The sequence below is a fragment of the Lithobates pipiens genome, unplaced genomic scaffold, assembly GCF_037356315.1.
Source record: "Lithobates pipiens isolate NorthernLeopardFrog02 unplaced genomic scaffold, aLitPip1_a1.2 Scaffold_1, whole genome shotgun sequence".
Taxonomy (NCBI): Eukaryota; Metazoa; Chordata; class Amphibia; order Anura; family Ranidae; genus Lithobates; species Lithobates pipiens.
In genome coordinates this window covers 246,179,291-246,192,852 of record NW_027507685.1, presented here as the reverse complement: position 1 = coordinate 246,192,852, position 13,562 = coordinate 246,179,291, and the positions used below count along the sequence as shown (strand labels likewise).

At 45.6% G+C, this 13,562-nt stretch overlaps 1 protein-coding gene across 3 annotated transcripts in view; it reads right to left on the bottom strand.

The window, feature by feature from the left end:
* DIAPH2 (diaphanous related formin 2) overlaps positions 1-13,562 on the bottom strand; it is a 1,637,420-nt gene that overhangs the window by 1,269,568 nt on the left and 354,290 nt on the right. For all 3 annotated transcript variants that reach the window (XM_077484914.1, XM_077484903.1, XM_077484922.1), the window contains one exon: positions 11,978-12,117. In XM_077484914.1, the coding sequence (XP_077341040.1) occupies positions 11,978-12,117 (140 nt within the window). The remainder of the gene's footprint in view (positions 1-11,977; positions 12,118-13,562) is intronic.

Here is a 13,562-nt window from a genome sequence, read left to right as displayed (position 1 = left end):
CATACACTGACCTACCTACACTGACATTAACATACACTGACATACCTACACTGACATTAACATACACTGACATACCTACACTGACTGACCTACACATACACTGACATTTACATACACTAACCTACCTACACTGACATTTACATACACTGACCTACCTACACTGACATTAACATACACTGACATACCTACACTGATATTTACCTACACTGATATTTACCTACACATACACTGACATTTACATACACTAACCTACCTACACTGACATTTACATACACTGACCTACCTACACTGACTGACCTACACATACACTGACATTAACATACACTGACCTACCTACAATGACATTAACATACACTGACATTTACCTACACTGACCTACCTACATTGACCTGCCTGACCCACATACACTGTCTGACCTACCTCAGCTGTGGTGTGCGGTGTCACAGCAGCCAGGCAGCCAGTCCTCAGAGGAAGAGGAGAAGAGGAGAGGAGAGCGGCTCGCCCGAGTGGCAAGTGGGGATGTGGCGCGGCAGCCACTTTGTAATTCCCGACTTCTGAAGCCAACAGCGCCTATGATGGACGTCACACGTCTCGCGGTCCCGGCATTGGACCAGTAGGATGTCCATCATAGGCATGCAGGCTCCAGAAGGCGGGACCTGCTACGACACTCGGCGGTGCTCGGGAACAGATTGGTCCCGGCGCTCGCCGCGGTGCTCGGGGCTAGCAATAGAGACCCTGCCGAGCTGAGACTCGGGGCTTTAGGAGGTCACATTCGGGGCTTCAGCCCCCCCTAACCACCCCCTCCTGATGCCCCTTGAGTACACCCCTCACGTTTCTGTAAATATTTTCTTCTATCATTTCATGTGACAACACTGAAGAAATGACACTTTTCTACAATGTAAAGTAGTGAGTGTACAGCTTGAATAACGGTATAAATTTGCTGTCCCCTCAAAATAACTCAACACACAGCCATTAATGTCTAAATCACTGGCAACAAAAGTGAGTACGCCCCCTAAGTGAAAATGTCCAAATTGGGCCCAAAGTGTCAATAATTTGTGTGGCCACCATTATTTTTCAGCACTGCCTTAATCTTCTTGGGCATGGAGTTCACCAGAGCTTCACAGGTTGCCACTGGAGTCCTCTTCCCCTCCTCCATGATGACATCACAGAGCTGGTGGATGTTGGAGACCTTGCACTCCTCCACCTTCTGTTTGAGGATGATGTCCCACAGATGCGCAATAGGGTTTAGGTTTGGAGACATGCTTGGCCAGTCCATCACCTTTATCCTCAGCTTCTTTAGCAAGGCAGTGGTCATCTTGGAGGTGTGTTTGGGGTCGTTATCATCCCCATAGGGCCCAGTCTCTGAAGGGAGGAGATCATGCTCTGCTTCAGTATGTCACAGTACATGTTGGCATTCATGGGTCCCTCAATGATCTGTAGCTCCGCAGTGCCGGCAGCACTCATGCAGCCCCAGACCATGACACTCCCACCACCATGCTTGACTGTAGACAAGGCACACTTGTCTTTGTACTCCTCACCTGGTTGCCACCACACACGCTTCACACCATCTGAACCAAATAAGTTTATCTCGGTCTCATCAGACCACAGGACATGGTTCCAGTAATCCATGTGCTTAGTCTGCTGGTCTTCAGCAAACTGTTTGCGGGCTTTCTTGCACATCATCTTTAGAAGAGGCTTCCTTCTGGAACAGAAGAATTTGATTCAGTGTGCGGCATATGGTCTGAGCACTCACAGGCTGACCCCCCCACCCCTTCAACAGCTGGCAGCACTCACACGTCTATTTCTCAAAGACAACCTCTAGATATGATGCTGAGCATGTGCACTCAACTTCTTTGGTCGACTATGGTGAGGCCTGTTCTGAGCGGAACCTGTCCTGTTAAACTGCAGTATGGTCTTGGTCACCGTGCTGCAGCTCAGTTTCAGGGTCCTGGCAATCTTCTTATAGACTAGGCCATCTTTATGTAGAGCAACAATTCTTGTTGCGAGCCAGGCCTTCTTATCCAACATTAGTGCATGACCGCACAAATGTGTTTCTGGAAGAATGGTCAAACATTCTTGTAGACACACTCCTAAACCTTGTGGACGGCCTTCCCAGAAGAGTTGAAGTGGTTATAACTGCAAAGGGCGGGCCAACTCAATATTGAACCCTACGGACTAAGACTGGGATACCATTAAAGTTCATGTGCGTGTAAAGGCAGGTGTCTCAATACTTTTGGTAATGTATAAAAAAACATTTTATATGAACTTTACACTTGTGGACGCGCTATTTTCACTGGGTGATTTCAATGTGTATAGAAAAGATTATAATACTTGTGAGTAAGTGCTGGTCATCCCGTCATATGGAAAACCAAGGAGCGCAAAGGGCACCAGACATCTCCACTGGAATATATATTGAAGAGGGACTAATTCAGACATCAAAACATGGAATATCTACTGTATATTACTCTAATTGTAGCTCCCCATAGATTACAGAAAATGTAGGGTTCCCTAGTACAAGATATATTATCTGTCTAGAGGCGTCTGGTCCATTAGGGGTGCAGGGGTTTCAATTAGGTTTTTTAATTTATTCTGAAGAACACGATTAGAGCCTGCTGCTCTAATTGGCTTCAAAAAGTTTGGGTTTCAAAAAGTTTAGGGCTTGGGGCACAGAGCATTGCGCCCGCAGCCCACCCACTTGTGACATTAGCGAATCAATATTCACTATTGTCTTCCAGCTTCTCCTCCTGGCCAATCAGGACAGGAGGCGGGTCTTAAGACTGGATTGGCCTGAGAGGAGAAACTGGTGTTCCATCAGAATAGGCGACCCGATCTGAATGTCCTCTCCCACCCAGACATGGTGCCTTCAGGCCGCTGGTACTTCACCTCGGAGCAGCTAGAACGCAGCCCGTCCTACCGCATCGGCGTGTATCCAGACAAGGAGCTCTCGTTTTCGGCAGCAGCCAACCTCATTCAAGACATGGGCCAGAGGCTCAGCATATTCTGAGGGAACACCGTGACCTAGATGGGGTAAGTGTGGACCCGGTGGGGGGGGGGGGGGGGGTCTGCTTTTTTCTAGTGATATCAAGAATTATATATATATATATATATATATATATATATATATATATATATATATATATATACTTTTTTTTTTTTTTTTGGTGCAAATTACCACAACACCATTATCTCGTAGTTTATAAAAACAAAGATACAACTATGTTGGTGTCCCTTGTTAATTTTACATTGTATTTTTTTTAAATGTAACTGCCTACTCCCAAACTGTCATTTGAAGTAAAGTATTATTCTCCACAATTTTTTTTTATTGTGCATTAAAAAAAGAAAACAAATAAAAGACTGCAATATGCCAATAGAACTTAACTAAAAAGTGCATTTTCTGCATTGAAAATATACCAAATCAAATCATTATTCAACCAAAAAAATTAACTAAAAGCCTCATACATGTGTCCTGCTTCTTAATAATATAGGGGGTCAGCAATGCCAAGAGTTAGTGAAAGCAGGGGTCCGTCATCCAGAGATAATTCCAAAAATCATCTGGATTATTCTCCTGGAGCTCCCGCAGCAAAGGCATATGACATAATTGGTCACGATTAATAAAGCAACCAATTTTTGGTCCAAGAACTCCTCCCCCTCCTGTTCCAGGACTGGACTTGGGTTCAAAGCAATAACTCCAAGGCCAATAATAAATAACGCGTTAGGTCCTCCAATTCCACAACATGTCTGGTTGACGAACAGCCATTCAGAAACAAAATGAAAAGCATGAAATGAAAAGCGCGAATCAACACTCACCAAACTTCTACTAACAAAAAACTAGCAGAAGGAGCCCAAAGGGTGGCGCTAAACAGCTGAAAAAAACCATGTAGTACGTCACTACGTTTGTGATTGTTGGCCAACAATTGTGTGGCCGCGTGTATGCAAGATGAGTTTGGGCCAACGCCCTTCGGGCCAAAATTTCACGGTTTTGTTGGCCAACAATCCGATCGTGTGTACGAGGCTTAACACTCTATTGTATTTGGATCCCAGTTTAGGATGAGATGGAAAGGTTTTTGCCCCAAAAAAATAAAATAATAATAATTGGGTAGAGATGAGCAAAGCCACCGGTAGAGGAAGAAGATGCTTGAGAGACTATTATTTCAAATGGTCACAAAATATCAAAATTGATGCCACTATGGCACTGATGATGTTTTATGTATATTTCATGACCAATAAATGTCCATCTGTCTAAGAAATTAGTTCTAAAGCACCTTGTTTGCTGATCTCCACTTCGTTTTTTTTGTTGTTGTTTTTTTTGGGGGGGGGGGAGGGGGGGTCAAAACTTGGTCAACTCAATGGTAGTGAGCGCTCCTTTAAGTTTGCATGGGATATACAATAACGTGACTTAGCAGCCCTTCACAATACATCTGAGTCTGACTACATACATCCAGCAACTAATTTATCATCTTCTGTGCTGGGAAAGACAATTGCATTAAAGCCCCACTTCCTCCGAACGGGATACATGGCCGCCTTTCTGCTCTTCTCTCACCCGTTTTCGCTTACCTTAATTGAACCCGGCTCCTCACACACAGCCTCATTACGACTAGATTGCCGCACTATCCCTCATCATGCTTGTTCTGCCTTCATTAACCACTGCAGCCCCGAAACATTTTTCCCCTTAATGACCAGGCCATTTTTTTTTACGATACGGCACTGCGTCGTTTTTAACTCACAACTGCGCAGTCGTGCGCTTCTGTACCCAAACAAACACTTCTGCTTGTTTGGGTACAATGTTTTGCAATGCTTTTAAGGAAAGTATAAGGGTTGATTTACTAAAGACGGACTGTGCACTCTGCAAATTGCAGTTGCTCCAGAGCTTAGTAAATGAGAGGAATCTCTGTTGACTTCCATCATCCAATCACATGGAAGCAAAAATGAAGTTTTTTTTTTCCTTGCATGTGAAAAAAAAAACTTCTTACCACCATCCAGAGCACTGTATCGTCCCCCAGTTTGCACAATCCCCCTGTCTGCACAACCCCCCCAGTCAGCAAATCCCCCCCTCCAGTCTGCCCACCCCCTCCCCCAATCTGCACATTCCCCCCAGTCTGCACAATCCCCCCCCCCCCAGACTACACAACCCTCCAGTTTGCACAATCCCCCCCAGACTTACCAACTCTCCAGTCTGCACAATCCCTCCCCAGTCTGCACAATACACCCCCCCTAGTCTGCACATCCCCCCCAGTCAGCACATCCCCCCCAGTCTGCACATCCCCCCAGTCTGCACATCCCCCCAGTCTGCACAATACACCCCCAGTCTGCACATCCCCCCAGTCTGCACAATACACCCCCCAGTTTGCACAATACACCCCCCAGTCTGCACAACCCCCCCCCCAGTCTGCACAATACACCCCCCCAGTCTGCACATCCCCCCCAGTCTGCACAATACACCCCCCAGTCTGCACAACCCCCCCCCCCCCAGTCTGCACAATACACCCCCCCCAGTCAGCACATCCCCCCAGTCTGCACAATCCCCCCCAGTCATCACAACCCCCCTGGTCTACACAATACCCCCCCGGTCTACACAACCCCCCCCCCCCAGTCTGCACAATCCCCCCGCCCAGTCTGCACAATCCCCCCACCCAGTCTGCATAGATAGACCGGATAGAACAGCCTTGGGACAAATTCGAATAGAGACTGTAAGCAAGGCCTTCTCATCCAACATCAGTGCCTGACCTCACAAATATGCTTCTGGAAGAATGGTCAAACATTCCCATAGACACACTCCTAAACCTTGTGGACGGCCTTCCCAGAAGAGGAGAAGCTGTTATAGCTGCAAAGGGTTGGCCAACTCAATATTGAACCCTACAGACTAAGACTGGGATGCCATTAAAGTTCATGTGTGTGTGAAGGCAGGCGACCCAATACATTAGACAATATAGTATATATTATAAATAAATATAAAGTATATATATATATTGCAACCTACAAGCCTAAAACATCTCTATCATAGATAAAGTAAGCCCTTTAGACCAAGTATTTATGGGTCCCTAGTGAGGCAGCACATGGTAGCCTTAGGTCTACAAGGCCTTTGGGGAAAAGATCGCCCAGCTGACCGGGCAGCAGTCACAAAACTGCCGGTGAGAACAGCTCTTGTCCCTCGCCGCTCTTAATCTGTTTTCTGTTTTTTTGAATAATGACTCCAGTAATAAACATAATTGTTTTTTACTGCAACATTTTTTCTTGCAAACCCACAACTTTCATAAATTGACATGACAAATAGGTTTTTCACTAGGAAATGCCTCATGCTAAGCCTACTCTATAGAAGATCTCTCCAAAAAAGTATCGATTCTTCTGCAGTAATTTAATTTTATCATGTTTTCTGGGGAAGGAAATCAGGAAGAATTATTCACTGTTCAAGAGGGCGAAACCCCCCCCCAAATATACAAAGATATTTCAAAGTGAGTTTAACCGCATTCATTGTACTACCATTTGCTTAGATGCATCGGCTTCTTTTCCGAGATGGTAAAATGTTGTTTGTTGCAGGTGGTCATAGATTATGTGGACATTATGTGGAAGTATGTAACCCCCCCGTATAAATAATTACATTTTATGAAGAACTTTGGGCACCATGCAGTGGGTCTTTGCCCACACACTTCATGAGTTAACTGCTTGTTTTGGTCTAGAGGTTTGGAGATCCAAGATCCTCCGATTCTCCAAGCACAAGATCAGTTCCTTTGGCTCCTGTCCCCAACAACCCCCCCCCCCCCCCCCCCGCACGTCCCAGGGGTCTTGCGCGGTGAACTGTTCATGAAGACTCTTAAGGAATAGTCCACCACTGGACGTGGTAGAGCGCCATTTTCCCCGAAGACTGAAGAATAAGGTGAGTATAGTCTCTATGTGTACTAGGGGTTTGGAGAGCCAAGATCGTCCAATTCTCCCAGCACAAGGTCGATCCCTTCGGCTCCTGTCCCTCCCCACCTGCGTTCCAGCGGTCTTGTGCTGTGGACTGTTCCGGACGTCATCACGTCCAGAGACCCAGAGACAGGATCTGATCATGAAGACGTCAGGAATAGTCCACCACTGGATGTGGTAGAGCGCCATTTTCCCCTAGGACTGAAGGATAAGGTGAGTATAGGCTCCAGTCCACCACTGGATGTGGTAGAGCGCCATTTTCCCTGAGGACTGAAGGATAAGGTGAGTATAGGTTCTGTGTGTATTAGGGGTCCGAAGAGCCAAGATCCTCCAATTCTCCCAGCGGTCTTGTGTGGTGGACTGTTCCAGACGTCATCATGCCTAGAGACAGGATTTGTTCATGAAGACGGCAGGAATAGTCCACCACTGGATGTGGTAGAGCGCCATTTTCCCCTAGGACTGAAGGATAAGGTGAGTATAGGCTCCAGTCCACCACTGGATGTGGTAGAGCGCCATTTTCCCTGAGGACTGAAGGATAAGGTGAGTATAGGTTCTGTGTGTATTAGGGGTCCGAAGAGCCAAGATCCTCCAATTCTCCCAGCGGTCTTGTGTGGTGGACTGTTCCAGACGTCATCATGCCTAGAGACAGGATTTGTTCATGAAGACGGCAGGAATAGTCCACCACTGGATGTGGTAGAGTGCCATTTTCCCTGAGGACTGAAGGATAAGGCGAGTATAGGTTCTGTGTGTATTAGGGGTCCGAAGAGCCAAGATCCTCCAATTCTCCCAGCACAAGATCGATCCCTTTGGCTCCTGTCTCTCCCCACCTGCGTTCCAGCAGTCTTGTGCGGTGGACTGTTCGGGACGTCATCACGCCCAGAGACCCAGAGACAGGATCTGAACATGAAGACGTCAGGAATAGTCCACCACTGGACGTGGTAGAGCGCCAACCTGGGGGTTGAAGGATCGGGGGAATATAGGTTCTGTGTGCACCCCTGAACAAATTGAGCAGTTAATATATGCAGTGCAGGCACAGCTCCACTGCACGGTGGAAAAAAAATTGCTATGAGCTGGGCTTTAAGTTTTTCTAGTGAAGGGTATTGTTAAAGAGGAGCTCCAGTCTCCCACCCCCCATAAACGAAAAGCCAGCAGCTACAAAAACTGTATCTGTTTACTTTTATTATAGGGACACTTATTTGCCCAGGGATACAGCGATGCCCTCACCCGGGCCGATTCTCCTTGGGGGGGGGCAAACTTCCGCTCAGATCGTCAACAGTGATCTAACCGGAAGTGGAAGCGTGTGTCAGGGCTGGGCTCCTACTATCAGCTTTCTTTCAGTGCACAGAGGTTGCTCAGTGGTCGATTAATTACCAGCCATTCATTGTTTCCACAAGTGACTCACCTGGTTACCATTACCTGCCTCAGTCCAGCCTACAGCTAGCCCCCTTTTGGCTATTTAAACATCTTTGCTCATTCCCTCCATGCCCTTGCGTGGTCAACATATCCAGTGTGTTCCTGTGTATGACTTGGCCTGGCTGACTTCTCTTCTGAATTCATGGCCCTTGCGTAATGTCAGGAACCATAAACCAGGTGGATACAGAAAATACAGTTAAAATCACACCTTTAATGTAATAGCAAAAATAACAACAGTTCAGAAGTGTAGTCAAATACAGAAGCCAGGGTTTGGAAGCCAGAGCGGGTAATCAGGTGAGCCAGGATCAGGGAACCAGAAGTCAACGCTGTCAGGAGCAGGAATCAGAAGAGTAGTCAGCCAGGCCAAGTGATACACAGGAAAACAGCAGGAACACACCGGAGATGTTGACCACGCCAGGGCACGGAGGGAATGAGCAAAGCTGTTTAACCACTTCCTGCAAAACAACATACCTGTATGTCATTTTGAGGAAGTGGCTGTACCAGGGTGATTCCTGCAGCTGCAGGCTTTATCCCGGTACTGTTTTTTAGAGCTGGAGGTCGGCTTTCTGTAATAACAACCGATGTGGCTCAGCAGTTGCTTGACTGTTATCACAAGGAGCAGGAGGAAAAGTAGCAACCTGGAAGTGACATCACAACGTCACTTCTGGTTTACTCTTCGATTTAAAAAAAATCCCTAGTATTCAAAAACCTTTTGGGTGAAGTTCTGCTTGAATGCTACAGCATATAAAGACATATTCGATAACTGTGTGCTCACAACTATGTAAGAACAATTTGGGGAAGGCCCTTTCCTATTTCGGCATGACTGTGCCCCTAGACTAGCTCCATAAAGACATGATGGGGTTGATTTACTAAGGGTCCTCTCACACGGGGCGGATCAGTGATGATCCGCCCCGTGGATATCCGTTTGCTCAGCGGGGATCGCCAGAGCGATCTCCGCTGAGCAGGAAGATGACAGGTCGGTCTCTGCACACTGCGTAGGGACAGACCTGTCACAGCGCCGCTCTCCCCTATGGGAGATCGTATGACGACGGACCGCAGTGTCCGTCATCACCCGATCTGATCACGGTTGGAAAAATTGCTTTTTCCTCCGTCACACTTTTTCGGATCGGAGCGGTTCGGATTTCAGCGGACATGTCACCGCTGACATCCGACGCGCCATAGACCTCTATGGAGCATCCGTTCAGGTCCGCCTGAAAAACTGACAGGCGGGCCTGAACGGATTGTTCGTGTGAAAGGGGCTTTTAACTGAAAAGTACACAATCTGGTGCAGCTGTGCATGGTAGCCAATCAGCTTCTAACGTCAGCTTGTTCAATTAAGCTTTGAAAATAAAACCTGGAATCTGATTGGTTTGTATGTACAGCTGCACCAGATTTTGTACTCTCTGGTTTTAGTAAATCAACCCTGATTTGACCAAGTTGATGTGGAGGATCTAAAAAAAAAAAAAAATCAGCTTGCTTTGTTAAATTCTCTCTCCAAATAGAGACACATCACTTGGATAGAATTATCTTCTAACCAACAGGGAGTATGCATAACTTAAAAGACAATATTACCACGAGTCATCTATGCCATAAATAGACTAAACCCTGAAAAGCACATTAAAACTAAAAATAACAACAACAAAAAAATAGCAGAAAACCTTCTGTCATACAGTTAATGTTTTCTGAGTGTCTTTCCTTCTCCAATCACAAATAAAATCACATTGGAAGGAGAATATGGCATATGATCCACTAATGAAAGCTATATGACTGCAGATGGAATAACAGATAGAAGTGCGTATGTTTTCAAGGTTACCACGCTATATTATACTAGAAAAAAATAAATAAAGATACGTGGCATGTGAGGCAAAATTCATATGTTTCAAATTACTTTCACATACTTTCCAAAGAAAACCATTACAGAGAATACAATAAAGATCTCCACTAAAACCCGTATTCTTTTAGATTGTGTGACACTGTGCATAGTTACTGAGATGGAGAACTCTGTTTGCCCACAAGGTGGCGGCAATCAGCACTTTGCCTCACCATAGCCTAATACAAGTTCTTAGAGCATGCTGGGAAATGTAGTGTGGAAGCAGGACTTTTTTTATACAGCAAGCTGAAGTCACAAAATACAAAGCCCACAACCTCCAGCCAAGGGGGGGACTTTTAAAAAGCAAGGATCGGGTCTGTTGGGAAGAGACGTGCCAACAGGAAGGAGTATGATTGAGACTGTGTACTGGGCTGTGCTGCCTGGTCCAGGTCAGGTCGAAACATTATCCCACAGAGCTGACTGCTGTGCTGAGTGGAGGAGATCATTCAGAGAAGACTCCTGCAGCATCTGGAACCACTGTGAGAAGTGTGTGGCAAGGCCACCAAAATCACTTCCCCATTTAAAAGGGCACCCCACCGCATGACAAACTGCATTATTTCTGGACTGCTGCAAGGGACTTGGGTGAGAGGGTCTCCGACCCACACTTCATTGCTATTCAACACAATTAGCTTTTGTTGTCCCACAGGCCTACATGGGCCATAGTCTCAGTAGGACACGGCCTTTGATTTGAGCTAAATACATCTCATCTATTACTGCAAGAGGTCTCCCTCTTCTACAGTAGAACTGCCTCTGAGACCAGATTACTGAAGTGGATTAACATTTCACCTCCTGTTTAAACGACCCTTTGCTTCAGCATTTACCTTTGCTTAGCTAACTTAAAGGAGCACCCCCTACCGACTAATTTAAACCCTGCTTTATGGAGCTTTCTCTTTAACATTATATATTAAAGTGAATTTCCCTGCTGACCTCCCATCTTAAAGTGAACTTCACCTTTGGCACCATACTTAAAAGTAACATCACCCTGTTTTGCATGCCAATGTAAAGGGCCCCAACTAAGCCAGCAGAATCTATATCCAATTTGGACCAAAAGGGTTTAAATTGCTTCATTGACTACCATTTTAATTTTGCCAATACCACTTGTTTACTTTACCATAATCTGTGTGTGCCCTTTTTGTGTAACAGCCGGGGTGTGGTGTCAGCAGAAGTGAGGTTCTGGCTAGGGCTAAGGGAGAAAGCAAAGGACCCTTTACATCCAGCGTCTCCTGCGGGGGTAGCGTACAGTTGGAGTGTAGCAGGGTTCAAAGTGACCTTTTGGGATTAAAAAAACTCCAAAACAAAGGTCCATGCAATAGAAGAGTGTTTATACTCTCTCTTTATACCTCTCTTGTGGCCTGTGTTGCCTACCTTTCCTTCATTCTAGTACTGCAGCCTCAGTTAATCTCTGATCAGTATTTGACACTTCCTAAAGTGATGGATTCTCATGTTCCCCCGCCATGCACTATGGTTTTGTCCTTCAACTCTTAGGCCAGTGTATCTCAACCAGAGCGTCGACTGACCAAAATGTTTTTTGTTTTGTTTTTCTGGATGGAAAGTGGTTGGAATTGACTGGAAAGTTCCACATGTATGACCAGCAATAGTCTGCACATAAAGATATCAGTTTGCAGAGAATTGCACAATTCTCCAGTCCAGGAACATTCATAGCAGAAGTGTAAGGTGGTCAAAAAAAATTAAAAATAAACATGGCATTTGTTAGAAAATTGTCATCATGTGACTCACGAATGCTCTTGCCCCACCCTGGAAGCTTCTAATGAAGACTGAAAACTGACTTACCTCACTGGGTTGCTGGTTAAGGAAACCCGCAGAGACTCGAGGCAGTTGAGGAGTTTGTCATCTGTGATTCCAGAGCGAAGTTCGTGGACGTACTCTTGCGAGGACAGCGTACACTCATGCTTGTTGTTTTTCAAGCCGCCCTATTGAAGAGAGAGAGAGACCGCAAGGGATTATGGGTAAGCTTGGAATTGTGGATATTACAGTATGGTCATCTGAACCAGAGAATCTCTGCTAAAGATGCAAGTATATCCTCAGGTTTAGGGAAATGTATATTAACCACTTACAGACCGGACCATTTTGCTGGTCAAAGACCAGACCACTTTTTGCGATTCGGCACTGCGTCGCTTTAACTGACAATTGCGCGGTCGTGCGACGTGGCTCCCAAACAAAATTGACGTCATTTTTTCCCCACAAATATAGCTTTCTTTTGGTGGTATTTGATCACTTTTGCGGTTTTTATTTTTTGCGCTATAAACAAAAATAGAGCGACAATTTTGAAAAAAACACATTATTTTTTACTTTTTGTTATAATAAATATCCCCCAAAAATATATATAAAAAAAAATCCCTCAGTTTAGGCTGATACGTATTCTTCTACATATTTTTGGTAAAAAAAAATCGCAATAAGCGATTATTGATTGGTTTGCGCAAAAGTTATAGCGTAGGGGATAGGGGATAGTTTTATGGCATTTTTATTAATAATTTTTTATTATTTTATTTTTTTTCTAGTAAAGGTCAGCGATTTTTATTGTGACTGTGACATTGTGGCGGACACATCAGACATTTTTGACACATTTTTGGGACCATTGTCATTTATACAGTAATCACTGCTAAATAAATGCAGTGATTCCTATGTAAATGACACTGGCAGTGAAGGGGTTAACCAGTGGGTGGCAGTGTAGGGGTTAAGTGTTCCTAGGGGTGTGTTACTAACTGTGGGGGGTTGGGCTTTCATTTAGTGAACACTGATCTCTGCTCCTATCACATGGAGCAGAGATCAGCATCACTAGTTACTAGGCAGAATGGAGAAATGCTGTTTACACAGCATTTCCTCCATTCAGCCGTCCCGTGAGACGATCGAGGGTATGCCCGCGGCGATCAAGTCCGCGGGACCCGCGACCAGACTCACGGGGGTCCCGACCGGCACGCGAGCGTGCCGCCGGCAGCGCGCTCGCGCTGGCAGGGCGGCATTGAAGATTGGACGTACCTGTACGCCAATATGCCTGCCCGTGCCATTCTGCCGACGTACATCGGCGTGCGCTGGTTGGGAACTGGTTAAAGCTGACCTCCAGGCAGGTATACACAACACAAATTCAAAAAACTAAAATTTACATATATGCCTCACGTTTCCATTCTCATTTGTTTCATCCTGTTTCTTTAACATTCCCTTTAATGCCCTTGTACACACGATCGGACATTCCGACCACAAAATCCGTCAGATTTTTTCAGACGGATTTTGTCCTAAACTGGTGTTGCATACACACGGTCGGACAAAGTTATCGGAAAATCCGATCGTTCGGAACGTGCTGACGTTCGTTCGTTACGACGGGACTATGTTGAGGCTAGTAGCCAATAGCTTTGGTCTC